General features: G+C 43.8%; 1 protein-coding gene and 1 long non-coding RNA gene across 6 annotated transcripts in view; one reads left to right on the top strand and one right to left on the bottom strand.

Moving 5' to 3' along the window:
* The window catches only part of LOC114019105, a 30,540-nt gene extending 22,332 nt beyond the window's left edge, over nt 1–8,208 (bottom strand). For 2 of the 3 annotated variants that reach the window (XR_005225216.2, XR_005225213.2), the window contains exons 1-3: nt 7,965–8,208; nt 3,922–4,021; nt 555–713 (exon numbers count right to left, since the gene is read on the bottom strand). This is a non-coding gene — a long non-coding RNA (uncharacterized LOC114019105). Of the gene's footprint in view, nt 1–464; nt 714–3,921; nt 4,022–7,964 lie in introns of all 3 variants that reach the window. The other variant, XR_005225214.2, reaches the window with a different exon arrangement.
* A 209-nt stretch (nt 8,209–8,417) lies between these two features.
* STIM2 (stromal interaction molecule 2) overlaps nt 8,418–23,371 on the top strand; it is a 144,335-nt gene continuing 129,381 nt past the window's right edge. Inside the window, exon 1 of one of the 3 annotated variants that reach the window (XM_043544560.1) lies at nt 8,418–8,695. In XM_043544560.1, the coding sequence (XP_043400495.1) occupies nt 8,509–8,695 (187 nt within the window). In that variant the 5' untranslated portion in view covers nt 8,418–8,508. The remainder of the gene's footprint in view (nt 8,696–23,371) is intronic. The other 2 variants (XM_037897965.2, XM_037897966.2) reach the window with 2 other exon arrangements.

The raw sequence follows: 23,371 nt of genomic DNA, 5'->3' as shown, positions 1-23,371 counted from the left end.
CTCACAGCGCAGAGTTGGGAGTCGTCCCTCTCTGGATCTGACAGTATCAACTCTGGAGGAGCCTGTCCTGAGAGTGAGATCCAAGCATCCAAATAAGAGAACTGATGAGGGTTTATTAACTAGCACGGCACCGCATAGTATTACTGTTAAAGGAATAGTTCGTTAGGTGGATTGGTCTATGGTTCTGCTGACAGTTGAGCTAGGTACTGCATCTCAAGACAAGTCACGTGTGTTACTACACAGTGAGGCTGATTGCTTCTCTAAGAGTCAGTAAAAAACAGGAAAGGTTCAGGAGATCTCTACTGCTGCCTCTTCCTAAGACCACTTTGGGATACCCAGAGAAGAACTCTCTGCTCTCCTTTTCAAGGACATTATTGTCTCTGGTCCCATCTGAGCAATACATGTATTGGGGCCAGAAGAGAGAGGCAGATCACATAACAGAACTAGCAAAAAAAAAATATTACCATCAGTTCAGTGCAGCCCGCTGGATCCACAGGCACAGAGATATTTCCAGCAGGATCCATCAGTGGGGTTTTGGCTTGGGTGGCACATACCTCCTCAGGTGAGGTGGTCTCACTGCCCATTTTTGGCACCTTATCAGGAAGAATCTATGTATGAAGACAGACCTTCAGAAAGACAGTATCAGGAGGACATTCATTTGTCAGATCCAATGGATAACGTCCAGGCAATGCAGCTCACTCAGAACAAGTCACCTGTGGAAACAGATGAAATATCATTTTATGAGGAGGGACTGGAACTGGCAGAGTCTGATTCAGAATTAAGGAATGTTTGTTCTCCAGATGAAAATGTGGGGAATATAACATATCGGATGATGCTCTAGCCTTTCATGAGTTAGTATCCCAAGTGTCAAAGATGTTAGATATTCCTTCTGTTTTTGTAGAGAAATCATAGAATCATAGAATATCAGGGTTGGAAGGGACCTTAGGAGGTCATCTATTCCAACCCCCAGCTCAAAGCAGGACCTAATCCCCAACTAAATCATCCCAGCCAGGGCTTTGTCAAGCCTGACCTTAAAAACATCTAAGGAAGGAGATTCCACCACCTCCCGAGATAACGCATTCCGGTGCTTCACCACCCTCCTAGTGAAAAAGTTTTTCCTAATATCCAACCTAAACCTGCCCCACTGCAACTTGAGACCATTACTCCTTGTTCTATCATCTGGTACCACTGAGAACAGTCTAGATCTATTCTCTTTAGAACCTCCTTTCAGGTAGTTGAAAGCAGCTATCAAATCCCCCCTCATTCTTCTCTTCTGCAGACTAAACAATCCCAATTCCCTCAGCCTCTCCTCATAACTCATGCGTTCCAGTCCCCTAATCATTTTTGTTGCCCTCCGCTGGACTCTTTCCAATTTTTGCACATCTTCTTCTAGTGTGGGGCCCCAAACTGGACACAGTACTCCAGATGAGGCCTCACCAATGCCCAATAGTGGGGAATGACCACATCCCTCAGTCTGCTGGCAATGCTCCTACTTGTACAGCCCAAAATGCCATTAGCCTTCTTGGCAACAAGGGCACACTGTTGACTCATATCCAGCTTCTCGTCCACCATAACTCCTAGGTCCTTTTCCGTAGAACTGCTGCCTAGCCATTCGGTCCCTAGTCTGTAGCAGTGCATGGGATTCTTCCGTCCTCAGTGCAGGACTCTGCACTTGTCCTTGTTGAACCTCATCAGATTTCTTTTGGCCCAAACCTCTAATGTGTCTAGGTCCCTCTGTATCCTATCCCTATCCTCCAGCATAGCTACCACTCTTCCCAGTTGAGTGTCATCTGCAAACTTGCTGAGGGTGCAATCCACGCCATCCTCCAGATCATCAATGAAAATATTGAACATCCTGTAGTCTTTTACATTTTGGGGGCAGAGGCTAGATAATGAGACACACTTCCATTGTTAGAGGGGGTTGCCTTTGCTGTCTCAGCCAGTCTGGAAGACTGCCTTAACCACTCAGCCTCTGTCTAAGAAGACAGACAAATTACATCATTTCCATCAAGAAGGAATGGCTACATTTCATACTCATCTGCCTCCTAATTAGCTGGTGGTTGAAGTGGCACTTCTCAAATCAAAAGATGCCCAAAATCACTCTACTGCATCAATAAAGAAGGGAAGAAGGTGGATGAATTAAGAAGACAAATATTTTCTTCAGCTACATAATACATGCACATTTCCAACTATGAAGATGTCATGGCTAGGTACAAATACCATCTCTAGAGCAATATGTCCTCTTTTTCTTAATGCTCAGCCAAAACAGCATTGCATAATTTTTTGTGTTTTGCTGGAAGAAGGACTAAATGTTGCTAAGCAACAACTGAGAGCATCTTTTGACTCCTCAGATACTTCAGCAAGATCAGTAGCTTTGGCTGTCATTAAGGAGACACGCATGGTTAAGATCAGTGGGACTCCCTTGCAAAATAAAAATGAGGATTGTGGACGTTCCATTTGAAGGAGATAGTCCGTTTAGTGGTCAGACTGATGAAATACTGGAGAAAATGAAAAATTTAAGCTCTTTAAGCTTCTTTAATACAGGGAAGAGGCCTTATTCGACTCCATTACATAAATATCAAATGTAATCCCACCTCCTTCGTATCCTTCACTTCATTACAATTATTAGAGAAAGTCATATCATTTCCACCCTCATTATACCCCACAACACCAACTACAAGTGAGGAAGAAATTTAAATCTTGCAATATTAAGGGGAAAGTTTCATGTTTATCTTCTATGGTTCCTCCAAGACATCTGCTTTGACACAGAGCTTCAAGCCAGTCCGCTTGGACATTACTTATCCATAGTTTGGGTACCAGTAGTTCCATTTTGATTATCAATGGGAGTTAATAACATTGGATAGATGCATTTTAGAAGTTATTTCATGTGGTTTCACAATTTAATTCAAACCTTTTCCCCTAACAACCACCCGTTTCATATCTGGGCAGAGATCAAAGTCATCTTGATTTGTTTAAAAAAGGAGGTTCAATCTCCACTACAGCTGGGTGCTACAGAGGTAGTTCCATGAGATTGCAGAGGGAATGGGTTTTACTTCTTGTTTTCTACTCCCCAAAAAAGAAATGGGCCTTTGCTTTATTTCGGATTTAAAGAGATTGAACGCATAGGCTTTATCTAGACTAGATAGTTTACAGCAGCACAGATGTACTGATGCAGCTGCGCCACTGTAAGTGTAGCTACTCTATGCCGATGGGAGAGAGCTCTCCCGTCGACATAATTAGACCACCCCCAATAAGCGGAGGCAGCGATGTTGGTGGGAGAAGCTCTTCCACCAACACAGCACTGTGAACATGGCCACTTATGCCAGCAAAATTGATGTCACTCAGGGGTGTATGTTTTTTCACATACATCCCTGAGTGACATAAGTTTTGCCAACGTAAGTGGTAGTGTAGACATGGCCTTATATAAAGAAATTATGCTTCTGAATGTTGTCTCTAACTTCTATAATACCTTCTCTTTCTCTCCAGGAGTGGTGTGTACCTCTGGACCTCAACGATGAATATGTCCACTTTTCTGTAAGGTCATGTCCTTGGAGGTACCTGCATTTCATTGTTGAACAGGACCATTTTCAGTACGTCTTCCTTTTTGAGTTGTGTACAGCACTCAGGAAGTTTACAAAATGCCTGTGTGTTGTAGCAGCATAGCTAAGAACATATGTATCCCGCACCTAGAGGACTGTCTAATAAAAATGTTGTCCAGGGAAGATATCTTAGTACATGTAAGTCAAATACGTTCACGATTTGTCAGTCTGGGAGTACAGATACATTGGGAAAAGTCCTGTCTAAACTCACTCAAAGGATTCTTTTTATAAAAGCCATATTGGATTCAACTGTGGAGAGAGCTTTTCTCCCAGACGAGATATATCAAAACAAACAGTTGTGTATATCTCCTGAACCACTTACCAAGACAGTTAATTCTTTTCTTCCTTTGATTGCTGGGTCTGCTGGCGTCATCCACAGCAGTGACTCCTTTTGCTTGTCTTCAGATGAGACCCCTTCTGCACTGGTTAGCAAAGAATTACATACCAGGTTTAGACAGCATGAATAAAAAAAAAAATTAATTCCACGACAAGTGTTAAGGTCATTAATGTGGTGGACAAAATGAAATGAAAGGTAAACTTTTCAGTCCTCTTTAGACAATCTTCAAGGCTGTTTATGGCTCGTGGATAAAAAAAAAAAAAATAGGAAAAGGGATTTCTGTACAGACTCTCTAGATGGATTAGATTAAGTATTTATGAATTTTATAAATTGTAGGGATTATCCACTCCGCCAGGCAACAGAACTCATTCAACTAGATCAAAGGCAACTTTTATGGTTTTCTGTAGACATATTCCTCTGGTAGAAATATATAGAGCAGCAACCTGGAGTTCTGTTCGCACTTTTCCTTAACATTATTCTTTAGACTCAGAATCTAGCTCAGATGCAAAATTTGGCAAGGCAGTTCTGCACTCCTTGTTTAACTAGAACTCTGGGTCTCACCATCCTGGGTCAGAATACTGCTTATTAATCTATCCCATGAATGTGAATGTGCAAAGGACTCTCAAAGGAAGAAATGAATCTTATTGACCTATAATTGAGGTCCTTTGAGATGGATCTGCATATTCACACTTCATGTCCACCTTTCCTCATTACCTTGCAGTCCTACTTACCAAACGGTTGGGGTTAGAGGGGAAGGAACTGTGGTAGTGGAGCACTACGCTCCTTTTAAACACTTGCCCTAGAACATCCAGAGTTCAGTGAGGGGAAGGCCAAAGGAGCCATGTGGACACTCCAATGACTACTGTTAGTAAATTGTACCTTTCAGGCTGCACCAGTGGGAGCACCCCACAACTGGTAATATGCAGAGTCTATCTCAAAGAACCTCTGTTACAGGTAAGTAACCTTCCTTTCCCCTGCACAGCCTCCTCAAAGGATTTACTGTTTTTAAAACCTATATTTTTGTGTGTAAATATACTTGGAATATATTTCCCCCATCTATATGGCTTCACGTTGCACTATTCTCTGCTATGCTATGTGTATGAACTATTCTATCTTTGCCTGAAATTAGAATATAAACTCTATACAGCAGGGACCATAGGCCTGGTCTTTAAAGGTCCTGGTTTTCTACTCTGTTACTTCAGTTGGAGTGAAGGGCCTTGACTTTGGGTTCCCCACTGGCTTATCTGTTTGTACAGCACCGAGCATGGTGTAGTCCTAACCTACACTAGGAGAATGTCTGGTTTTATCTCTATCTATTGGCTGGTCCACATGACGAATGTGTCTGATACTGCTTTTGTCTAGGGGAGTTAGTCCTTTTGCTCAAGCATTACAGGCTCATGCTATTACTACAGTAAGTCCTGGACCTGTTGAGGGCTCAATTTTGTTTTATATATTAGCGTTTATGTGACAAGGCTTCAAATACCATTTAGCTCTATTGATTTAAAATAATCTGTACATACGTGACTTCCAACATTTTCTTTTTTGTAAAATATATGTCCCAATTCCTCTTTCTCGGAACAGAAAGCTCTGCTTTTATGTCTCTTCCTCAGTGAAAAGTTGCTAAACTTATGTACATTTTAAAACCCTCAGGGAATTAATTTAACATAAGCTTGATTGTGTGGCTCAATTTTTTTTGTAAATACTACTAAGTAGCAATTTCATTCCATTTACTGCTCTGTGGGGAGAGCACATAAAGGATTAGCCAGATGTACTCTTCCACAAATGCTGCAGAGTAGGAGGAAGGAGCAAGTAGTTAAGTACAGCAAGAGGAGGATCTTATTAGCTATTTATGATGGCCATGGGGACAAGTTATTTAGTTTTATAATTTCATGGTATTTACAAGGAAACTGTGGAAGAAGGTAGGTTTTTTTTTTTTTTTTTTTAAATGTGACATTTATGGGTGGATCTGCTGCTCCGTTAACGCACCTAGGATTTACTGACTGTTCTTTGGTTGTCCCTGATTAAAGAATAGGTTTCAGAGTAGCAGCCGTGTTAGTCTGTAGTCGCAAAAAGGAGTACTTGTGACACCTTAGAGACTAACTAATTTATTTGAGCATAAGCTTTTGTGAGCTACAGCTCACTTCATCGGATGCATTCAGTGGAAAATACAGTGGGGAGAATTATATACATAGAGAACATGAAACAATGGGTGTTACCAGACACACTGTAACCAGAGTGATCACTTAAGGTGAGCTATTACCAGCGGGGGCGGACCTTTTGTAGTGAAAATCAAGGTGAGCCATTTCCAGTAGTTGACAAGAACGTCTGAGGAACAGTGGGGGGTGGAGTGGGGAATAGACAGGAGGAAATAGTTTTACTTTGTGTAATGACCCATCCACTCCCAGTCTCTATTCAAGCCTAAGTTAATTGTGTCCAGTTTGCAAATTAATTCCAATTCAGCAGTCTCTCATTGGAGTCTGGTTTTGAAGTTTTTTTGTTGAAGAATTGCAACTTTTAGGTCTGTAATCGAGTGACCAGAGAGACTGAAGTGTTCTCGAACTGGTTTTTGAATCTATAACATAAGTAAAACTAAAAGGAGTACTTGTGGCACCTTAGAGACGGAACCAATTTATTTGAGCATAAGCTTTCGGTGAGCTACAGCTCACTTCATTGGATGCTTATGCTCAAATAAATTGGTTCATCTCTAAGGTGCCACAAGTACTCCTTTTCTTTTTGTGAATACAGACTAACACGGCTGTTACTCTGAAATAAGTAAAACTATTTCCCCATGTTTATTCCCCACCCCACCCCCCACTGTTCCTCAGAGGTTCTTGTCAACTGCTGGAAATGGCCCTTGATTATCTTGATTATCACTACAAAAGGTTCTCTCCCCCCTTCCCCCTCCCGCCCCACTGGTAATAGCTCACCTTAAGTGATCGCTCTGGTTACAGTGTGTATGGTAACACCCATTGTTTCATGTTCTCTATGTATATAAATCTCCCCACTGTATTTTCCACTGAATGCATTCAATGAAGTGAGCTGTAGCTCACGAAAGCTTATGCTCAAATAAATTTGTTAGTCTCTAAGGTGCCACAAGTACTCCTTTTGATTGAGGAACAGTTCCTCTTACCCTGAAACAGGAACATCAGGGTATTTTGATGGGACAGTTAACAAAAATCTTTTTGAATACTACTTATTTATAGGTTCCAAAAAGGTGGGTGTAAGTGCAAATGTCAAACATGGTATGACCAAGTTTCTCTTACTAGTTTCCCGTAGGTGTTTTTTTTAATATGGCTCACTAGAGCAAGTGTTCACAGAGATATTTTAAATCTCACTCCTGCAACTAGCTACCTGTGAAAGAACTGTTCAATTGAAATGTACTTCTGCTGGTTCGTAGCAGTGATCTTGTCTCATTAATAAAATGCTACGCTTAACCCTTCATGGCCGAATCATGACTAGAACCCAGGCCCGTTGAGTCTAAATGTCTGTGCATGAGTTATATGATAACATTGCCAAACCCATTGCAGAAGTTCTCAAACTCTTTAATAGTGTTAAATGCATGTTAATAGAAAGACTGCCTTGCTTCCTGTGTGAGATTACAAAATATCCCTGGGGCCTCCATAGCAATTTGCCCAAAGAGAAATGTTACAGTATTTATGTATTTCAGCTGCCTTGGCTGTGACAGGTGGTTGGTGCTTCCTGGAGAAAAAAAAGCAGTGCTTAATTTGCGCCTGGTCTTGCCAAGGCTGAGCCTCCCCTAAGCTTGGCCATTCCTAGCCCTGGCACCTCTGGGCTTGCTGCATCCATTATGAATCTAAAACGATTGCAGGAGCCCCGCATAATGACAGGTTTCAGAGTAACAGTGTATTTGAGCATAAGCTTTCGTGAGCTACAACTCACTTCATCGGATACGTATGCTCAAATAAATTGGTTAGTCTCTAAGGAGCCACAAGTCCTCCTTTTCTTTTTGCAGGAGCCCCGGCACCCTTTTCATTACAAACTGAGCACTGAGGAAAGTGATCAGTTACCGTTTCCTCTCCCTGTTCCCGTTTCTCCGTCCCACTGCTGCCTTCAGCAGGACTCTCCTGCATCCTGCAGCTGCCTGGCTCGTGCCTTGTTGTTTCCCTCTCCGCCCCCGCGCCTCTCTGCGGCGGGCTCCCTGCTCTCCTGGAGCCACCTGCCCGTCTCTCTCTTCCTTCCCCTCCCCCGCTTCCTGGCCGGCGGCTGGGGCAGCCCCGCTTCCCCCCTGCGTCTCTCATGGCAGGGGCGGGCCCGGACTCCGGCACGAGCCCCCGGCCCCGCAGCCTCCCCGCAGCGCGCCTAGCCCGCCCCCGCCCCGCCCGCGCCCCCCTCAGCTCCGCCCCCCTCGCCCGCGCCTCTTTCCCCGAGGAGTCACCAGGCTCGTTTGCGCGGTGACGTCTTGCCGCGCAGGCGCGGAGCCCCGGAAGCCGGCGGCGGCGGGAGGCAGCGTGGGGCGCAGGGGGCGGGCGGAGCGCGGCTCGGCTGCCGGAGCCGGGCGGGGGTGGAAGCGCCACAGCGGAGCCGGTTGCGGTCGCTGCAGCAGCGGCACCGATGAGCGGGGTCCGGGTCCCGAGCGGCGCCGCGGGGAGGCGGTCGGGGGCAGCGGGAGCCCCCGTCCCGGTCCTGCTGCTGGGGCTGCTCCTGGCCGCCGCGGGATGCGAGCTGGAGTCCGGGGACGTGGCCGGGGGCAGGAGAAGAGGCGGCGCCTCCGCGGCAGAGTCCCCGGCAACGGGGACAGGTAACAGTCTGGGCGGGAGCGTCCCCCGCGGGGAGACGGGGACCCCAGACAGTTCCGCCTGCGGCCCCGGGCGGAGCCTGGTACTGACCAGCCGGGCCCCGTCCCGCCCGTGGGGGGACTATCGCCCCGTCCCGCCCGCGCGGAACTAGCCGAGCCTCGTCCTACCCCCGGGGGGCCAGCCGAGCCCCGTGTAGAGCCCAGCCAGACGCGCTGCAGCCCTGGCGGGCTGAGCGGGGGGGAGTGCGTGGGTGGCTCTCGGCTGCTTTCCCCTCTGCAGCCACTGTTTCCCCCTGATTTGCAAACTCCGCCAGCGCTTGGCTGCGCTTGCGGGTCCCACCCCGAGCTCTGATGAACCTTCCTTCTCCCCAGCGGGGATGGACACTGCAGAGCTGCTGCTCCTCTCTGCGGAGAAGCCAGCCGGGTCTCCAAGAGACTCTCTGGGGCTGCTTTTTGGATGTTGTTGCTTGTGAAAATGAGCAGCTTCAGCAGCAATGCGGTATTGACTCTCCTGTGAGAGCTTAGCTGGCAGTCACAGGCTTCCCACTCAGCCCAGCGAAGCCCCCGGAAAAGAGTCTGAAGGTGGATCTATGCTAGATCCTGTTGAATTAATGATCTTGTTAAGATCTGGAGTCCCTTCTCCTGTGATAGCCTCCTGCTGTGGGTTGTGTTTGTGTGAATGCACAGGGTGTTTTGAAGGTTGGCTGGCTCAGAAGCTCTCTTCAGGTATAATGAGGCTCCCTCTTAACCATTTATCGTGTGTCTAGCACCCAAGACATGGCTTGTGTTAATGAGTTCGTGTATCCTCAGCAAAAAGACACGTTCCTGGCATCTTTCACAGGGTGGAGGAGTCTTAGACACACAATGACTATATTTAATTGTGCATCTATATTTGTTGGAAGGTTGCCAGAGAAACTGTTAATTTAATTTCCGCAAAATGTACTTACAACTTTAGTGTGCAGGTGATGGGTCAGAATGTGGGTGGCTTTAACAGAAGAATCGTGAACAAGTTTCTGTGTGCTGTAAAAGGACCCATAGCATAATTTTTAACAGCTTCAGAGGGTGTGTGTGTATCATGGAACCTGCATGGGTCCATTGGACTCGTACCCAAAAATGTGGCAGTGAATGACTCAGTAGAGCAGCAAAACAGCTTTGGGAAAATTAGATGGCCCTCCAAAGCCTAACGGACAAACTTGCAAGTATTTCCAAAATTGCCAACACAGCTGCCTATAAAGCTGCCAAGGAGCCAGATGCTGCAATGAAAATCATGACTTCCCTGGTTCCTGGGAGGGATGATGGTTATCCAGAAAAGAGGAGGATATGCTTGCATGGAGAGGTTTTGCCTCAGTTTAATATTTTTTTAAAAAAATAATGCACATATGCAGTTTTATCTCTAGAGAGTAAAGTGTTCTTACCATTGATTATTTTAAAACACAGATTATGATGAAACATTTAAAAGGAGTGTCAGTAAAACAGCCTTTTTAACTTCTTAATATGAATTTTTCTTCAAGAATTTGGAAATATTGATATCAATAAAGTAACAAAGTACATCTCTTGAGATGCTTGTGTACATTTGAATAAACTATTCTAATATTTTTGAATGGTAGGAAGCTTATAGCAGTGAAAATCCTTTGACTGTTGGGTTCTGAATTACAATGGGACAGGATTTATACATAGATATTGTATTTAAAAGTGGTTAAAAGTAGAGCAGAGCTTTGGCGTGGGGGTCACCAGGCTTAGAGAAGTCTAATCAGGAAAAGGAGTAAGAGGAAAACATTGTAAGCATGTAAGTCAAAAGAGTTCGCATGACTTACCATTGTAAAGACTGTTACTGTTAAATTAAACCGTATTCTTGGTGCCCTGAGCTAAAATGGTTACATTTCTCTGGGTAAGATCTTACGTGAATCTCTTAATGATAAGAATGACCTGAGGGTTAGAAAATACAGGCTCATCCAGAATCTTTGAAATCTCTAATTGATATCCTGAGTGACTCCTGCAATGCAGGGAAGTGAGGCAACACAGTCTAGTGAACTGAACTTGGATTTGGGAGATAGGCACTCCTGAATTCCAGTCTTGGCTGTTCTGTTGACTTGCTTTGTAGCATTGCGCAAGTCACTTTTATCTTTTTCCCGATCTGTAAATTTGGGATCATACCTCAGAAGGGTGTTGTGAGGATTTGGTGTTTGTAGAGCGTTTTATGATGGTGGTTGTTAGGGTACTGCGATTTATATTGAAGCTGTCTGTATTTCATCATCTTTACAGACTGGATTAGTTGGTTTTTCAAGTGTGGATTTATATGAAATATAATCACAGAGACCTGTTCTGATTTTATGTGGACTGTACAATGCTATCTTTAATCATCCTACAACATTTTAATATCTTTATAGCATCTTTACAGTTTTTTCTCTTATGGGGGCAAGAAATCTGACTTCATAATGCTATGTATATTTAAGGTGCTTTGAGTGATTTTTTTTAATGGATTTTTTTGTTTATGCATCTTCTACATTTGAAATATCTCAGGCAAAGTGCAAACTGCTATACTTGCTAACTCTGTATTTTTTTAAAGCGTTACTTATAGCATCATTATATATATATGGATGGCTTTGTGGACACCCACCTCACTGTCCTTTAGTCTGTCCAAAATACTGCCATATAAACAATTCCCTGGCTTGCTACTTTATCTCCAGCAATTCTTCAAATCACTTAACTGTTTAGCATCAGTCAAGTTCCTAGTCCTTCCCTTCAAAGCCCTACACAGCCTGCTCCCCGCCTACCTTTTCTCCTCATGTTTCTTTTTATGATTTCACTCTGCAAAAAATGTACATTTTCTTTACTACTTTATCCTGCTTGAGTGCCTAGGCCTCCTTCTTTAAGACTCCTTACACTCGGAACACTTCTCTGATCCTGATTATCATGGCTCCATCCTCATTCTGTAAGTTTTTACTTAATGCACGTGATTCCAAAGCATTCTGTGGGTTATGATTATTCCACAGAAAAGTGTTATCAAACTAGACTGTGCTGGTTTATTCATTTACTTTAACAGTATATAAAATTTAACTCCTCAACTTTGAGAATTATTGAAAAGACTTATTGTTTCCTCTCTCCCAGAAGTTTTTGAAAAAGTACTGAGGTCTTCTATTTGTCTCAGAGCATCCCTGCAAAAATATAATTAACAGTTTTGTACTGTTTATAACTTGTAGAGATCTTGAAAATGACCCACTAATCTGAACTGAGGGATTCAAAAGTAAAGCATTCCAAGAAAAGAAACAAAACACCTTCTTAAGAAACAGTTCCTTACTGCAGACCTGTCCTTGAAAGGATTACTTCACCTAATTTTTTGTAGGGAATTATACAATATAAGCTAGACATGGAAAAAATATCCTTGTCAGTACCAAGTTGTTTACCATGCTACACTTTCTAATGTTTGTTTGTATGGTGGTAATATGTAGCGAACCCAGTATTGGATCTGGACTGCACTGTATTAACACATAACAGAGGGATCGTCCCTGACATGAAGAGCTTACAATCGAAGTATAACTCAAAGAATGGATACAGCATACAGATGAGAACCCTGTAATTGCCAGGATTGCTTCTGGAGCCTTTTTACAAAATTGACATTACATTAGTTGCCTCCGGTACAGAGGCTGATTTAAGCAATAGGTTACATACCACAGTTAGCAGTTCTGCTATTTCATATTTGATTTTCTCCAGAAGCATTGGGTGAATATCATCTGGTCCTGGTGACTTACTACTGTTAAATGTATCAGTTTGTTCCAAAATCTCCTCTATTGACACCTCAGTCTGGAGCAGTTCCTCAGAATTAAAAAAAGAATGAGTACTTGTGGCACCTTAGAGATGAACAAAATTATTTGGGCATAAGCTTTCATGGGCGAAAACCCACTTCATCGGATGCATGTAGTGGAAAATACAGTAGGAAGATATATATATACACAGAGAACATGAAAAAATGGGTGTTGACATACCAACTGTAACGAGGCCAATCAATTACTTCTCGGGGGGGGGGGGGGGTTTCCCCCCTAATACAGACTAACACGGCTACCACTCTGATTCCTGAGAATTGTCACCTAAAAGAATGGCTCAGGTGTGAGAATCTCCTTCACACCCTCTGCAGTGAAAACCAATGCAAAGAATTCATTTAGCTTCTCTGCAATGGTCTTGTTTTCCTTGAGTGCTCCGTTAGCATCTCAGTCATCCAGTGTCCCTGCTGATTTTGTCAGGCTACCTGCTTCTGATGTACTGAATAACAATTTTGCTGTTATTTTTTGTCTTTTGCTAATTGCTCTTTAAATTCTTTTTACACTTGACTTGCCAGAATGTATGCTCCTTTCTGTTTTCCTCTGTAAGATTTGACTTCCAATTTTAAAGGATGTCTTTTTGTCTCTAACATCTTTTATTCTGTTTAGCCATAATAGCATTTTTTATCCCTTTCCTGATTTATTTTTTTTATTTGGAGTATACATTGTTTCCCTGCAGCTTGCAGGCATTTCATCCTTGTGATTATTCCTTTTAATTTCCATTTAACTAGCGTCCTCATTATTGTGTAGTTCTGGTTTTTGAAGTTAAATGCGACTGTGGTTGGCTTCTTTTTGGCTGTATTCCCCTCTTGAACTAGATCCTGTTACTTAGGACTAAATCAAGAATTGCTTCTTCCTTTGTAGGTTCCAGGACTAACTGCTCCAAGAAGCAGTCATTAATGGTGTCTAGATATTTCACTCTGAGTCCTGTCCTGCAGAAAAGGATCTAGGGGTTACAGTGGACGAGAAGTTGGATATGAGTCAACAGTGTGCCCTTGTTGCCAAGAAGGCCAATGGCATTTTGGGATGTATAAGTAGGGGCATTGCCAACAGATCGAGGGACGTGATCATTCCCCTCTATTTGACATTGGTGAGGCCTCATCTGGAGTACTGTGTCCAGTTTGGGGCCCCACACTACAAGAAGGATGTGGAAAAATTGGAAAGAGTCCAGCGGAGGGCAACAAAAATGATTAGGGGACTGGAACGCATGACTTATGAGGAGAGGCTGAGGGAACTGGGGATGTTTAGTCTTCAGAAGAGAAGAATGAGGGGGGATTTGATAGCTGCTTTCAGCTAGCTGAAAGGGGGTTCCAAAGAAGATGGCTCTAGACTGTTCTCAGTGGTAGCAGATGACAGAACGAGGAGTAATGGTCTCAAGTTGCAGTGGGGGAGATTTAGGTTGGATATTAGGAAAACCTTTTTCACTAGGAGGGTGGTGAAGCACCGGAACGCGTTACCTCGGGAGGTGGTGGAATCTCCTTCCTTAGATGTTTTTAAGGTCAGGCTTGACAAAGCCCTGTCTGGGATGATTTAGTTGGGGATTGGTCCTGCTTTAAGCAGGGGGTTGGACTAGATGACCTCCTGAGGTCCCTTCCAATATTCTATGATTCTATGACATGTACCCAGTCAATATGGGGATAGTTGAAATCTCCTACTATTATTGAATTTTCTGGGTTTTTTTAGTCTTTCTCATCACCTTGAGCATTTCACAGTCACCGTCAACATCCTGGTCAGGTGGCTGGTAGTATATTTTGACTGCTATACTCTTATTATTGAAGCATGGAATTTCTATCCATAGAGATTCTGTGGTACAGTTTGATTCATGTAAGACTTTTTTATTATATTTGAGTCTACGCGTCTGTCACATATAGTGCCACTCTCCCACTACTCTGTTATTCCTACGTATTTTGTACTCTAGTATTACTGTATCCCATTGATTATCATTGTTCCACCGGATTCCTATGATACCTATTATGTCAATATCCTCATTTAATATCTGGCACTCAAGTTCACTCATCTTAGTATTTAGACTACTAGTGTTTGCATACAAGCTCTTATAAAATTTGGCAATATTCAGTTGTCTGCCTTCATGTGATTGACTTTTGATTGTTTCTCTTCAGATTCTACCTGTACTTTTATCAACTTCTGTTTCCTCTTTACATGATATAGAGAATCCCTTTTAATAAATCCTCCCCCAGGGATGTATGTGTTCGAACTGTGTGCTCCTCTGCACCTGTCAGCTTTCCCCCAGCCCTTCATTTAGATAATTTTATTAATGTGCTGCTCTACCCCTGCAGCTGAGCTCATAAAGAATGTGAAGAAACATATACCTTGTTAAACTAGGTGCTTTAGGCTGTGTCTATGCTTTGGGTTGAGCAATCAGTGGCCAGCAAATCAGTATAGCTAAGCCATTGCAGAGCCCAAGTATAGACAAGACCGGTGTAATTTGCACGGGTTGAGTTTTCCGCTGCTTGATACAGAAGTAAGCTCAATTGGTGCAATTCGTAGCTACTATGTCTATACCTGGGGTTTGCCCTGATACAGTTACGCTGGCTGCTGGCTAGCAAGTGCTGAATCCCAACTGTCCAGTAGGACTCTAATATAGAATTAATGAAGGTTTCTTTGTCCATAGTTGAGCATTTCCTAAGACTTTCTTTCAAATGTTTCATATCTTGAGTCCTCTACTATTTTTATTGTAATGGTACTGTAAATGCCATACCCCTAGTTGAGGTAAGCTTTGTTTCATCCAGGAGTGTTCCTTAGGGACCACTGGTGATCAGTGAACATTGGCTAGTGACACGATGCTGGCTTTTGTTTCGTTCTGTTGCATTTCATTACAGAGAACTGAAGATACATTGCATGGAAAGTAGTGTTGTGAAAGTATTTAAAGAATTGCTTCACTTGTCACAGGGAAGTGTTTCAGTCATAAGTGAAAGTAGGGTGATGCATGTTATCTTGAATGGGAGAGAAACTATTGGCAAGACTACCTGCATACTTGGCTGTGGCCAACACTATGGAAGACACTCTTCTTTCTTAATACTTCCTATGCATATTGAAAATGATAATAGGTAAACTACTAAAAGTTAGTGCCCTTTCAATCAGTCAATGAATGGTACTTACTGAGCTGTAATCCTGTGTACTTCTTTACTTAACATATCTGTGTTCTGTAGATGCATTTTAGGGAAAAAGAGATGGGTTATATGACTTAGTCTAAGCAACTACCATGTAAGATATGAGGCATAAATGTGATGGTTGCAAGTTTGTACAGTTTTTATTGTCATGAGTTAGGGGTGGAGCCAGGAGTGAATGATTGAGATCTTGTCAAACTTAAAGGCAAGAAAAAGTGTAATACTCCAAATAAAATTGTTTATGCCACATTGGTTGGCTATGTCACATTGGTTGACTCTAACAGTCTTAGTTTTATGCAATATTTGTCCTTTCTTCTGTGTCCTTTTGCTTTTCCCTTTTTAAAGCAAATTACTATGGGAATAATGCCATCATTGATATGAAAGGAGTTTAGTGACTTCCACAACTGTGGCATCAAGTTAGTGTTATGAACTAGCTCTGAAATTCTTTTTAAAATATAGGAATCTAAGTAATGTTTATAGTATATGGAATAAGTATATAAACTTGCAATAGGAGTGCCATGCATCTGAAGAAGTGGTTTTTTACTCACGAAAGCTTATGCCCAAATAAATCTGTTAGCCTTTAAGGTGCCACCGGACTTCTTGTTGTTTTTGTGGATACAGACTAACATGGCTACCCCTTGATACTTGACACCATGCAGCTTCTTAAAGTGTGGCATCCAGAACTGGATGGACTACTCCATCTGAGACCTCACCAGTGTTGAACAGAATGGTTCAATTTCTTCCTGCGTCTTACATACGACAGTCCCGTTAATATGCCCCGGAACCTTGTTAGATAAAAGGAAGAGTCAAATTACCATAATTTAATAAGAACATATGCTAATGTTGCTCAACAGATGTGTGGGGATAGCCTTCCCGCTTCAGTCATATGACTAAGGACTAAATTATACACCTCGCTAGAACGTGGGGTTTGGGATCCATGCGCGGTACTGTGTTAATGCGGGGACCGTGTTCTAGCAGGTTCTGCGTTACTGTGGATCTCAATTTAAATATTTAAATTTGGGATCCATCGCTGCGACCACGCTATATGTGAATCCACGCTATAGCGATGCACGCTCTGACAAGGATCCGCTGTAGTAGCATTGCATTATTAAACTTGAACATAGCCTTGAGATTTAAGTATTCTCCATCTGGGGCCTATATACGCTTGAGAAGCAGAAAGCAAATTTGCATGTAAAAATTCATTTAAAAAAAAAAGACTTTATTAAGATCATTCCGATTTATCAGCAGTACCTGTAGCAGTTTGCACCAGTCTGGTTTTACCACAGAAGCTGTGACAATATGCACTAACTGCGTTTGGGGTTTATGTGATACTTCAATTTTACATTGTTTATAGCAAGAACTGTGCCTGAACTAGATTTGCTAGAAAGTTTCTACAATGATTTCCCTGTCCAGTGTGTGCTAAAATTCCTTTGAGAGTTTTTTATGGGGGCTTCAAAAAGGCAGTTGATTTTCTGCATCTTTTATGTCCGCAGCTGAAGAAAAGAAAGGATGAGAAATTGTTGCTGGTAGATTGATCTCTAGTAACAGTTTATCAGCAAGTTTCAGAGTAGCAGCCGTGTTAGTCTGTATCCGCAAAAAGAAAAGGAGTACCTCTGGCACCTTAGAGACTAACAAACTTATCTGAGCATAAGCTTTTGTGAGCTACAGCTCACTTCATCAGATGCATGCAGTGGAAAATACAGTGGGGAGATTTTATATACACAGAGAACATGAAACAATGGATGTTATCGTAACCAGAGTGATCACTTAAGGTGAGCTATTACCAGCAGGAGAACAGAGTGCGGGACCTTTTGTAGTGATAATCAAGGTGGGCCATTTCCAGCAGTTGACAAGACGGGGGGGGGGGGGGGGGGGGGGGAGGGAATAAACATGGGGAAATAGTTTTACTTTGTGTAATGAAACATCCACTCCCAGTCTTTATTCAAGCCTAATTTAATGGTGTCTAGTTTGCAAATTAATTTCAATTCAGCAGTCTCTCTTGGAGTCTGTTTTTGAAGTTTTCTTGTTGAAGAATTGCCACTTTTAGGTCTGTAATCGAGTAACCAAAGAGTTTGAAGTGTTTGTATCAGCAAAGATCCTTAGAGGGTAACCATAACACTTCATAAACTGTTAGATTAGTCTCTCTCTTTCTCCTCTCTCATATATATCATTTGGAAATATCACTACCAGATATTGCAACTGTTTGCAGTATCTTTGGGGACCATTCTGTATTAACTTAATGAATGGTTTTTGCACCATTGTGGGCCAGGGATTGTATGCAACTTCAGTGCGGAGGATTACCAGAGGTCCTTCAGAAGCTAAAATCCGGAGCTGAGGGGGAGTGATTTAGGCAAATCACTGAGGCTGTGGATAGCTCCAGAGAGCTATTGCCCCCTGGGGAGGTTTGCATATAGTGGTTTAAACTGGATTTTCGGAGACCTACAGACAAAGACAGGGTTTTTGGTATACGGAGGCTGAATTTGAGGCAACTCAGTGCCTTCTTTTGATTCAACGGGCAGAACCTTCTGTCCATGAGGGGAGACCCAAACTTTGTGGAACAATGTAAAATATTTGGCTTACTAGGACCCCACGAGACTGATGGGGGATCCCTGATGTGCTTTTAGCATGCACATAGGAACTTATTTTTTTAGTGTTTTTTTTTCTATATCACTTTTGCCCTAATATATTTATCTTGCCTTGTGAAGGTTGGTTGATAACTGGTATACACTGTTATAGCCCCTGGAGAAAAAGTTAACCCCAGGTGTTGAACCCCAATCAGACCTGCTGTGGAGAAATCACAGTGTGGTGCAGAGGGACTGCAAGCCCAAACCCCTAGTCTGGAAGGAGAAGGACATGGAGACTCTGTCTGAGAGGTGATGACTGATAGTCTGAAACCTTAAGTGGGTGCCCTCGAGGGACCATGGAGCGGGGATGTAAATGCAGTTACCCCTGAAATTGTGACTCACTTATTTCAGTTTTGTGTATTAGTAAAATGAAGAGCAAAAATGACATGCAAGAAATTATACTATTAATGTAAACAAACTAAAGCTAATTTGTTGATTCGCTTAACATTTTGTTTCAAAATCATGTTGAAACAGGAGTTCCCCTTTCCTGTATCATTATAGTCATTCTCTGATTGCTATCGAAAGGGCTGCAAGACAATTGTTTTATTACTTCTAATAAAACTTTTTATTTGAGTTACAGGGATGATAGGGAGGGGATAAAACTTAGAAATGTGAATTCATTAGGCAAAATAAATAGCTAATGGTTTGCATGTGAAGCATGGCTTGCTGTTTTTAGATAGAGTTCTCAAATTTATCTTAATTAATGGGATGTATCTTGGAGTGTCTTATTTTTTGTCTTGTTACGTAATGAAATATAGAAGATGCCTCCACGTGTTGTTCTCCTTGTGACTTTGGAACTAAAAATTGTATTAATTAGGTGTATCAAAGCAGGTGACACTTGGCCAGTGCACATTTTTAATTAGTATTTGTCTTTCAAGGCATATAATTTAGCAATTAGATTGTGGGACATTGCCAACTACCAGGTCTCTTATCTCCTGCCCAGTTCAAATTTACTACATACGCTCAAAGTGAAACTGCACAGCCATAGAGGGTTGTAGTTATTGAGCTGTTTAAACCTAATCTGGTTGACTGAAGCATGCATAAAATTCCACTGCCTCCCAAGCGTATCAGTGTTTGTTACTTGAAATACATTTTCTATGAGTTTTATTTTACTTGGTGTAAGAGCGTGTTTTTTGTTTTTAAACAAACATTTTCTGAAAATGCATTCACTGTAGTGTCTCTTAATTTGGTTGTGTTGCTGGAACTGATATGAGACATGTAGTTCCAATATCTCTTCCAAGTCTCTTTCCTTGCCGCTGTCTGTTTAGGGACAGAATTGGGCACATACGGGGGAGAGTAGGACCAGGTAATATATGAAGGTGTTGGGAGCGGGAAGAGAACACACAGGAGGAAAACTTGCTGAGTGAGTGAGTTTAGGAGACTTTTAATCATAGCAGAAAGTTAAATCATTGTGCCCACACGCTTCTGTACTAGGACTGGTGTTTTAATGTATTGGATCTAGAAAAAGGGGTAAATACTGAGTGTCTAAACTTGAAGAAGACTGAATTAATTAGATTTGTCCACAGACCACAGAGAACTGAAGAACTTCTGAGGGACCTAACCAAGGTAGGTGAATGGAGAAAACAGTGGCAGATACAATTTAGTGTTGCCACATGCAAATAAATGGATGTTGAAGGGAATAACTTGAACTACAGACACATTTCTGGGTTTTAAATTAACTGTCACCTGTTTGTCGAGTGCTCTGTGTAACAGTGGTATAAAAATAATCAATATTAGCATGTATGAGAATGGTATGGAAAGAAAATGTTATAATCCCTCTCTAAATCAGTGGTATGACCCCCACTTGGAAACAGTCTTCAGTTCTGGTTACCCTGTGCCAAAAAGGTTTTAATAAAAATAAAGGAGGTTCAGGGAATGGCAACAAGAATGATTAGGAGCATAGAAAAGACTTGTATGAAGAGAGATGGAAAAGACTGGGATTGTTTAATTTAGAGAAATTCAAGGGGACGTGCTAAAAGTATAGAAAATAAATAACCGGGATTCTAGTCACTCTTTCTTTTAAAGAACAAGGGTACATTCATCATCTTCATCTGACATGATATTGAAAAGTGCCATTCAAAACTGTTAAAAGGAAATGCTACTCCACACAATGCACTTACCCTGTGGCAATGGGATCTTTGTGCTAACAAGGTCAGGAGTTCAGCAGAACTTTTTTAAAAGGACTAGGCAGTTATATTAAAAAAAAAAAAATCTGATTTAAATATATATATTTAAAAAAACTAGCTTTGAATTAATACAAACCCTCATGCTTCAAAATTTAAGCCAGTTTCTCACCAGTCATCACAGGGAAGCTGTATGATATGGGTGATATGCTGGTTCTTGAAGATGGGGTTCATGTCCCAAAGTCTGAAAATTCCTTATGTGGCAGAAGAACGGCTTTAATGGTAAAATAAGATCAAGATGCCATTTAATTATTACAAAAATTGCCTGCCTTTCCCCCCAAAAATCTAATGAAAACATGATGCCAATATTTTTCCTTAAGCAGTTAATTATCTGTTGTAGGGCTAAGGGAACACATCTACTCATTCGCCCCAAAACACAAATATTGTGTATAACAGAGTGTCATGGGTAGTGTTTCAAAATCTCAAATTGTAGGGTACTGCACTGGGAAAGTATTAACTAGGGGTAAATAGTTGTTGGTGCCCTGAGACACTCCCTCCAAACTCTTTGGAACTGTTATTGTGTGCTTGCGTTAATATAGGCCCATATATTTTCTGTACCAGCACATATATTTTAATGTCAAAGTGCTATACAAAACCAACCTTCATTACCCGTTTATCATCTCTATAATTGCAGAGTTCACTCGGGACAAGAGACTCTGTCATTCACTTCCTAACTATTCTGTTTTCCTTCCTCAGCGCTCTATTGGTATATTGTACAAATATAGAAAATGAGGAGCTGTGAATGTGGAGGCCAAAATGGTGCTGTAAATTGCTGTGACAGGGTCTTGCACTGTAACTTGTATGCTGTGATGAGTGGTTTTTGGGTGTCATTGCTAATTGAGTCGGTGTTCAGGCGCCAACTCTGTGGGGACTCCGGGGCTGGAGCCCCCACAGGGAAAATTTGGTGTGTGCAATGCACCCACCAGCAGGTCCCCGCCTGGCCACAGCTCACCTCGCCTCTGCTTCTCCCCTAAATACACCGCCCGAATCAGCTATTCACGCGGGAAGCCGGGGAGGGCTGAGAAGCAGGCGGCAGCTTCATGCTCAGGCCCAGGGAGGTGGAGGCTGAGGTGAGCTGGGGCGGGGAGCAGCCCTCCTCACGGCTCCCCCCCACCCCCCAGCTCCCCTCCGCTCTGCCTCCCTGGGCCAGAGCGCAAAGCCACTGCCTGCTTCTCAGCCCTCCCCAGCTTCCTGCATGAACAGCTGATTCGTGGGAAGCCCGGTGCGGGTGTGGGGTGGGGGGGGCACGGGTGGAGAAGCAGAGCAGGGCGGTGCATTCAGGGGAGGAGGCTGAGGCGGAATGGAGGTGAGCTGGGGCGGGGCATGGGGCGGGGAGCCACTTTTGGCCGGTTGCTAGATTTAGAAAGCCCTTTTTAGAACTGGTTGTTCCTTGCGGGACAACCATTTCTAAAAGGGCTTCTAAATTTAACAACCAGTTCTCGCGAACTGGTGCTAACGGGCTCCAGCTCACCACTGCCCCCGCCCCCTGACCACCATCCGAAACTCCTCTGACCTCTCTCCAACCCCCCTTTCCCCTCACCACGCTGCCTGGAGCACTGGTGGCTGGCAGCATGACAGCCGCGCCGCCCAGAGCACCAGGACAGGCAGCTGTGCCTGGAGCCAGCCACCCCACCACGCAGCACAGAGCACCGGGTCAGGCCGGGCTCTGCAGCTGCGCTGCCCCGGGAACTCACAGCCCCGCCGCCCAGAGCATTGTGCTGGCAGCACAGTGAGCTGAGGCTGCGGGAGAGGGGCCAGGGCGAGCCTCCCGGGCCAGGAGCTCAGGGGCCAGGCAGAAGGGTCTAGCGGGCGGGATGTGGCCCGTGGGCTGTAGTTTGCCCACCTGTGATCTAGACTGAGCAGGATGGTGACTCCATTTTTCATATCAGCCAGTAGCATCTGGTTAGTAGTTGTCTAAAAAGTCTGAAGGTCAAGCTAGCCTCTAGCTGCTCCAAGGGAGGGTTTTATTTACCCCAGAGCCTTCTGATTCCTGAGATCTGAGCATAGAGGAGCAGGGGAAACCACTGTTGTTCTCCAGACTTTAATTTGTGTGGTCCTCCCTTGTTAATAGATCTAATGTTTGCTTCTGCTTAGAACTTTCTGAAGCCTCCACAGTGTGAAATTGACGTTAGTTTCTTTGCTGCGCACCTTGTGAATATCAGCAATTAGAGTGTCCAGTCTTGTTAAAGCAGAGGTGGGCAAACTGTGGCCCGCAGGACTGTCTTGTCCAGCCCCTGAGCTCCTTGCCCGGAAGGCGGCCCCCGGCCCCTCCCCTGCTGTTCCCCCTCCGCCGCAGCCACGCTGCTGCACGGGCAGCGGGGCTGCGAGCTCCTGCCCCTCTGAGGGACATGTTAAGGGGGCGGCGGTGGGAGGGTTGGGTGGGGATCCCGGGGGGTGGACGGGGAAGTTAGGGGACAGGGAGCAGGGGGCGGTTGGATGGGGCGGAAGTTCTGGGGTGGTCAGGGAACAAAGGGGGGTTGGATAGGGCATGGGAGTCCCGGGGGGCCTGTCGGGGCGGGGATGTGGATAGGTCGGGGCGCTCAGGGGACAGGGAGCGGGGGGTTGAATCGGGGGTGGGATCTGGGGGGGGGGGGCGGTTTGGGGTGGGAGGGTCCCAGGAGGAGGCAGTCAGGGGACAAGGAGCAGAGGGGGTTGAATGGGTCGGGGGTTATGAGGGAGACAGTCGGGGGTGGGACGTGGGAGGGGGCAAATAGGGGGTGGGGGCCAGGCTGTTTGTGGGGCACAGCCTTCCCTACCTGGCCCTCCATATAGTTTCACACCCCGATGTGGCCCTCAGGCCAAAAAGTTTTCCCACCCCGTGTTAAAGCGTGGTTCTGCTCTGAACAGTGACTGTAAAATTGGCATTGTGTGTATTCCCTGAGTATGTCGTAACTAAACTTTCTCAGTCTGTACAAATAAATTGTTTTTC

Source organism: Chelonia mydas, chromosome 4 (assembly GCF_015237465.2).
Source record: "Chelonia mydas isolate rCheMyd1 chromosome 4, rCheMyd1.pri.v2, whole genome shotgun sequence".
NCBI lineage: Eukaryota > Metazoa > Chordata > Testudines > Cheloniidae > Chelonia > Chelonia mydas.
Note: the sequence above shows the minus strand (reverse complement) of the source record. Positions and strands in the feature narration are given on the sequence as shown.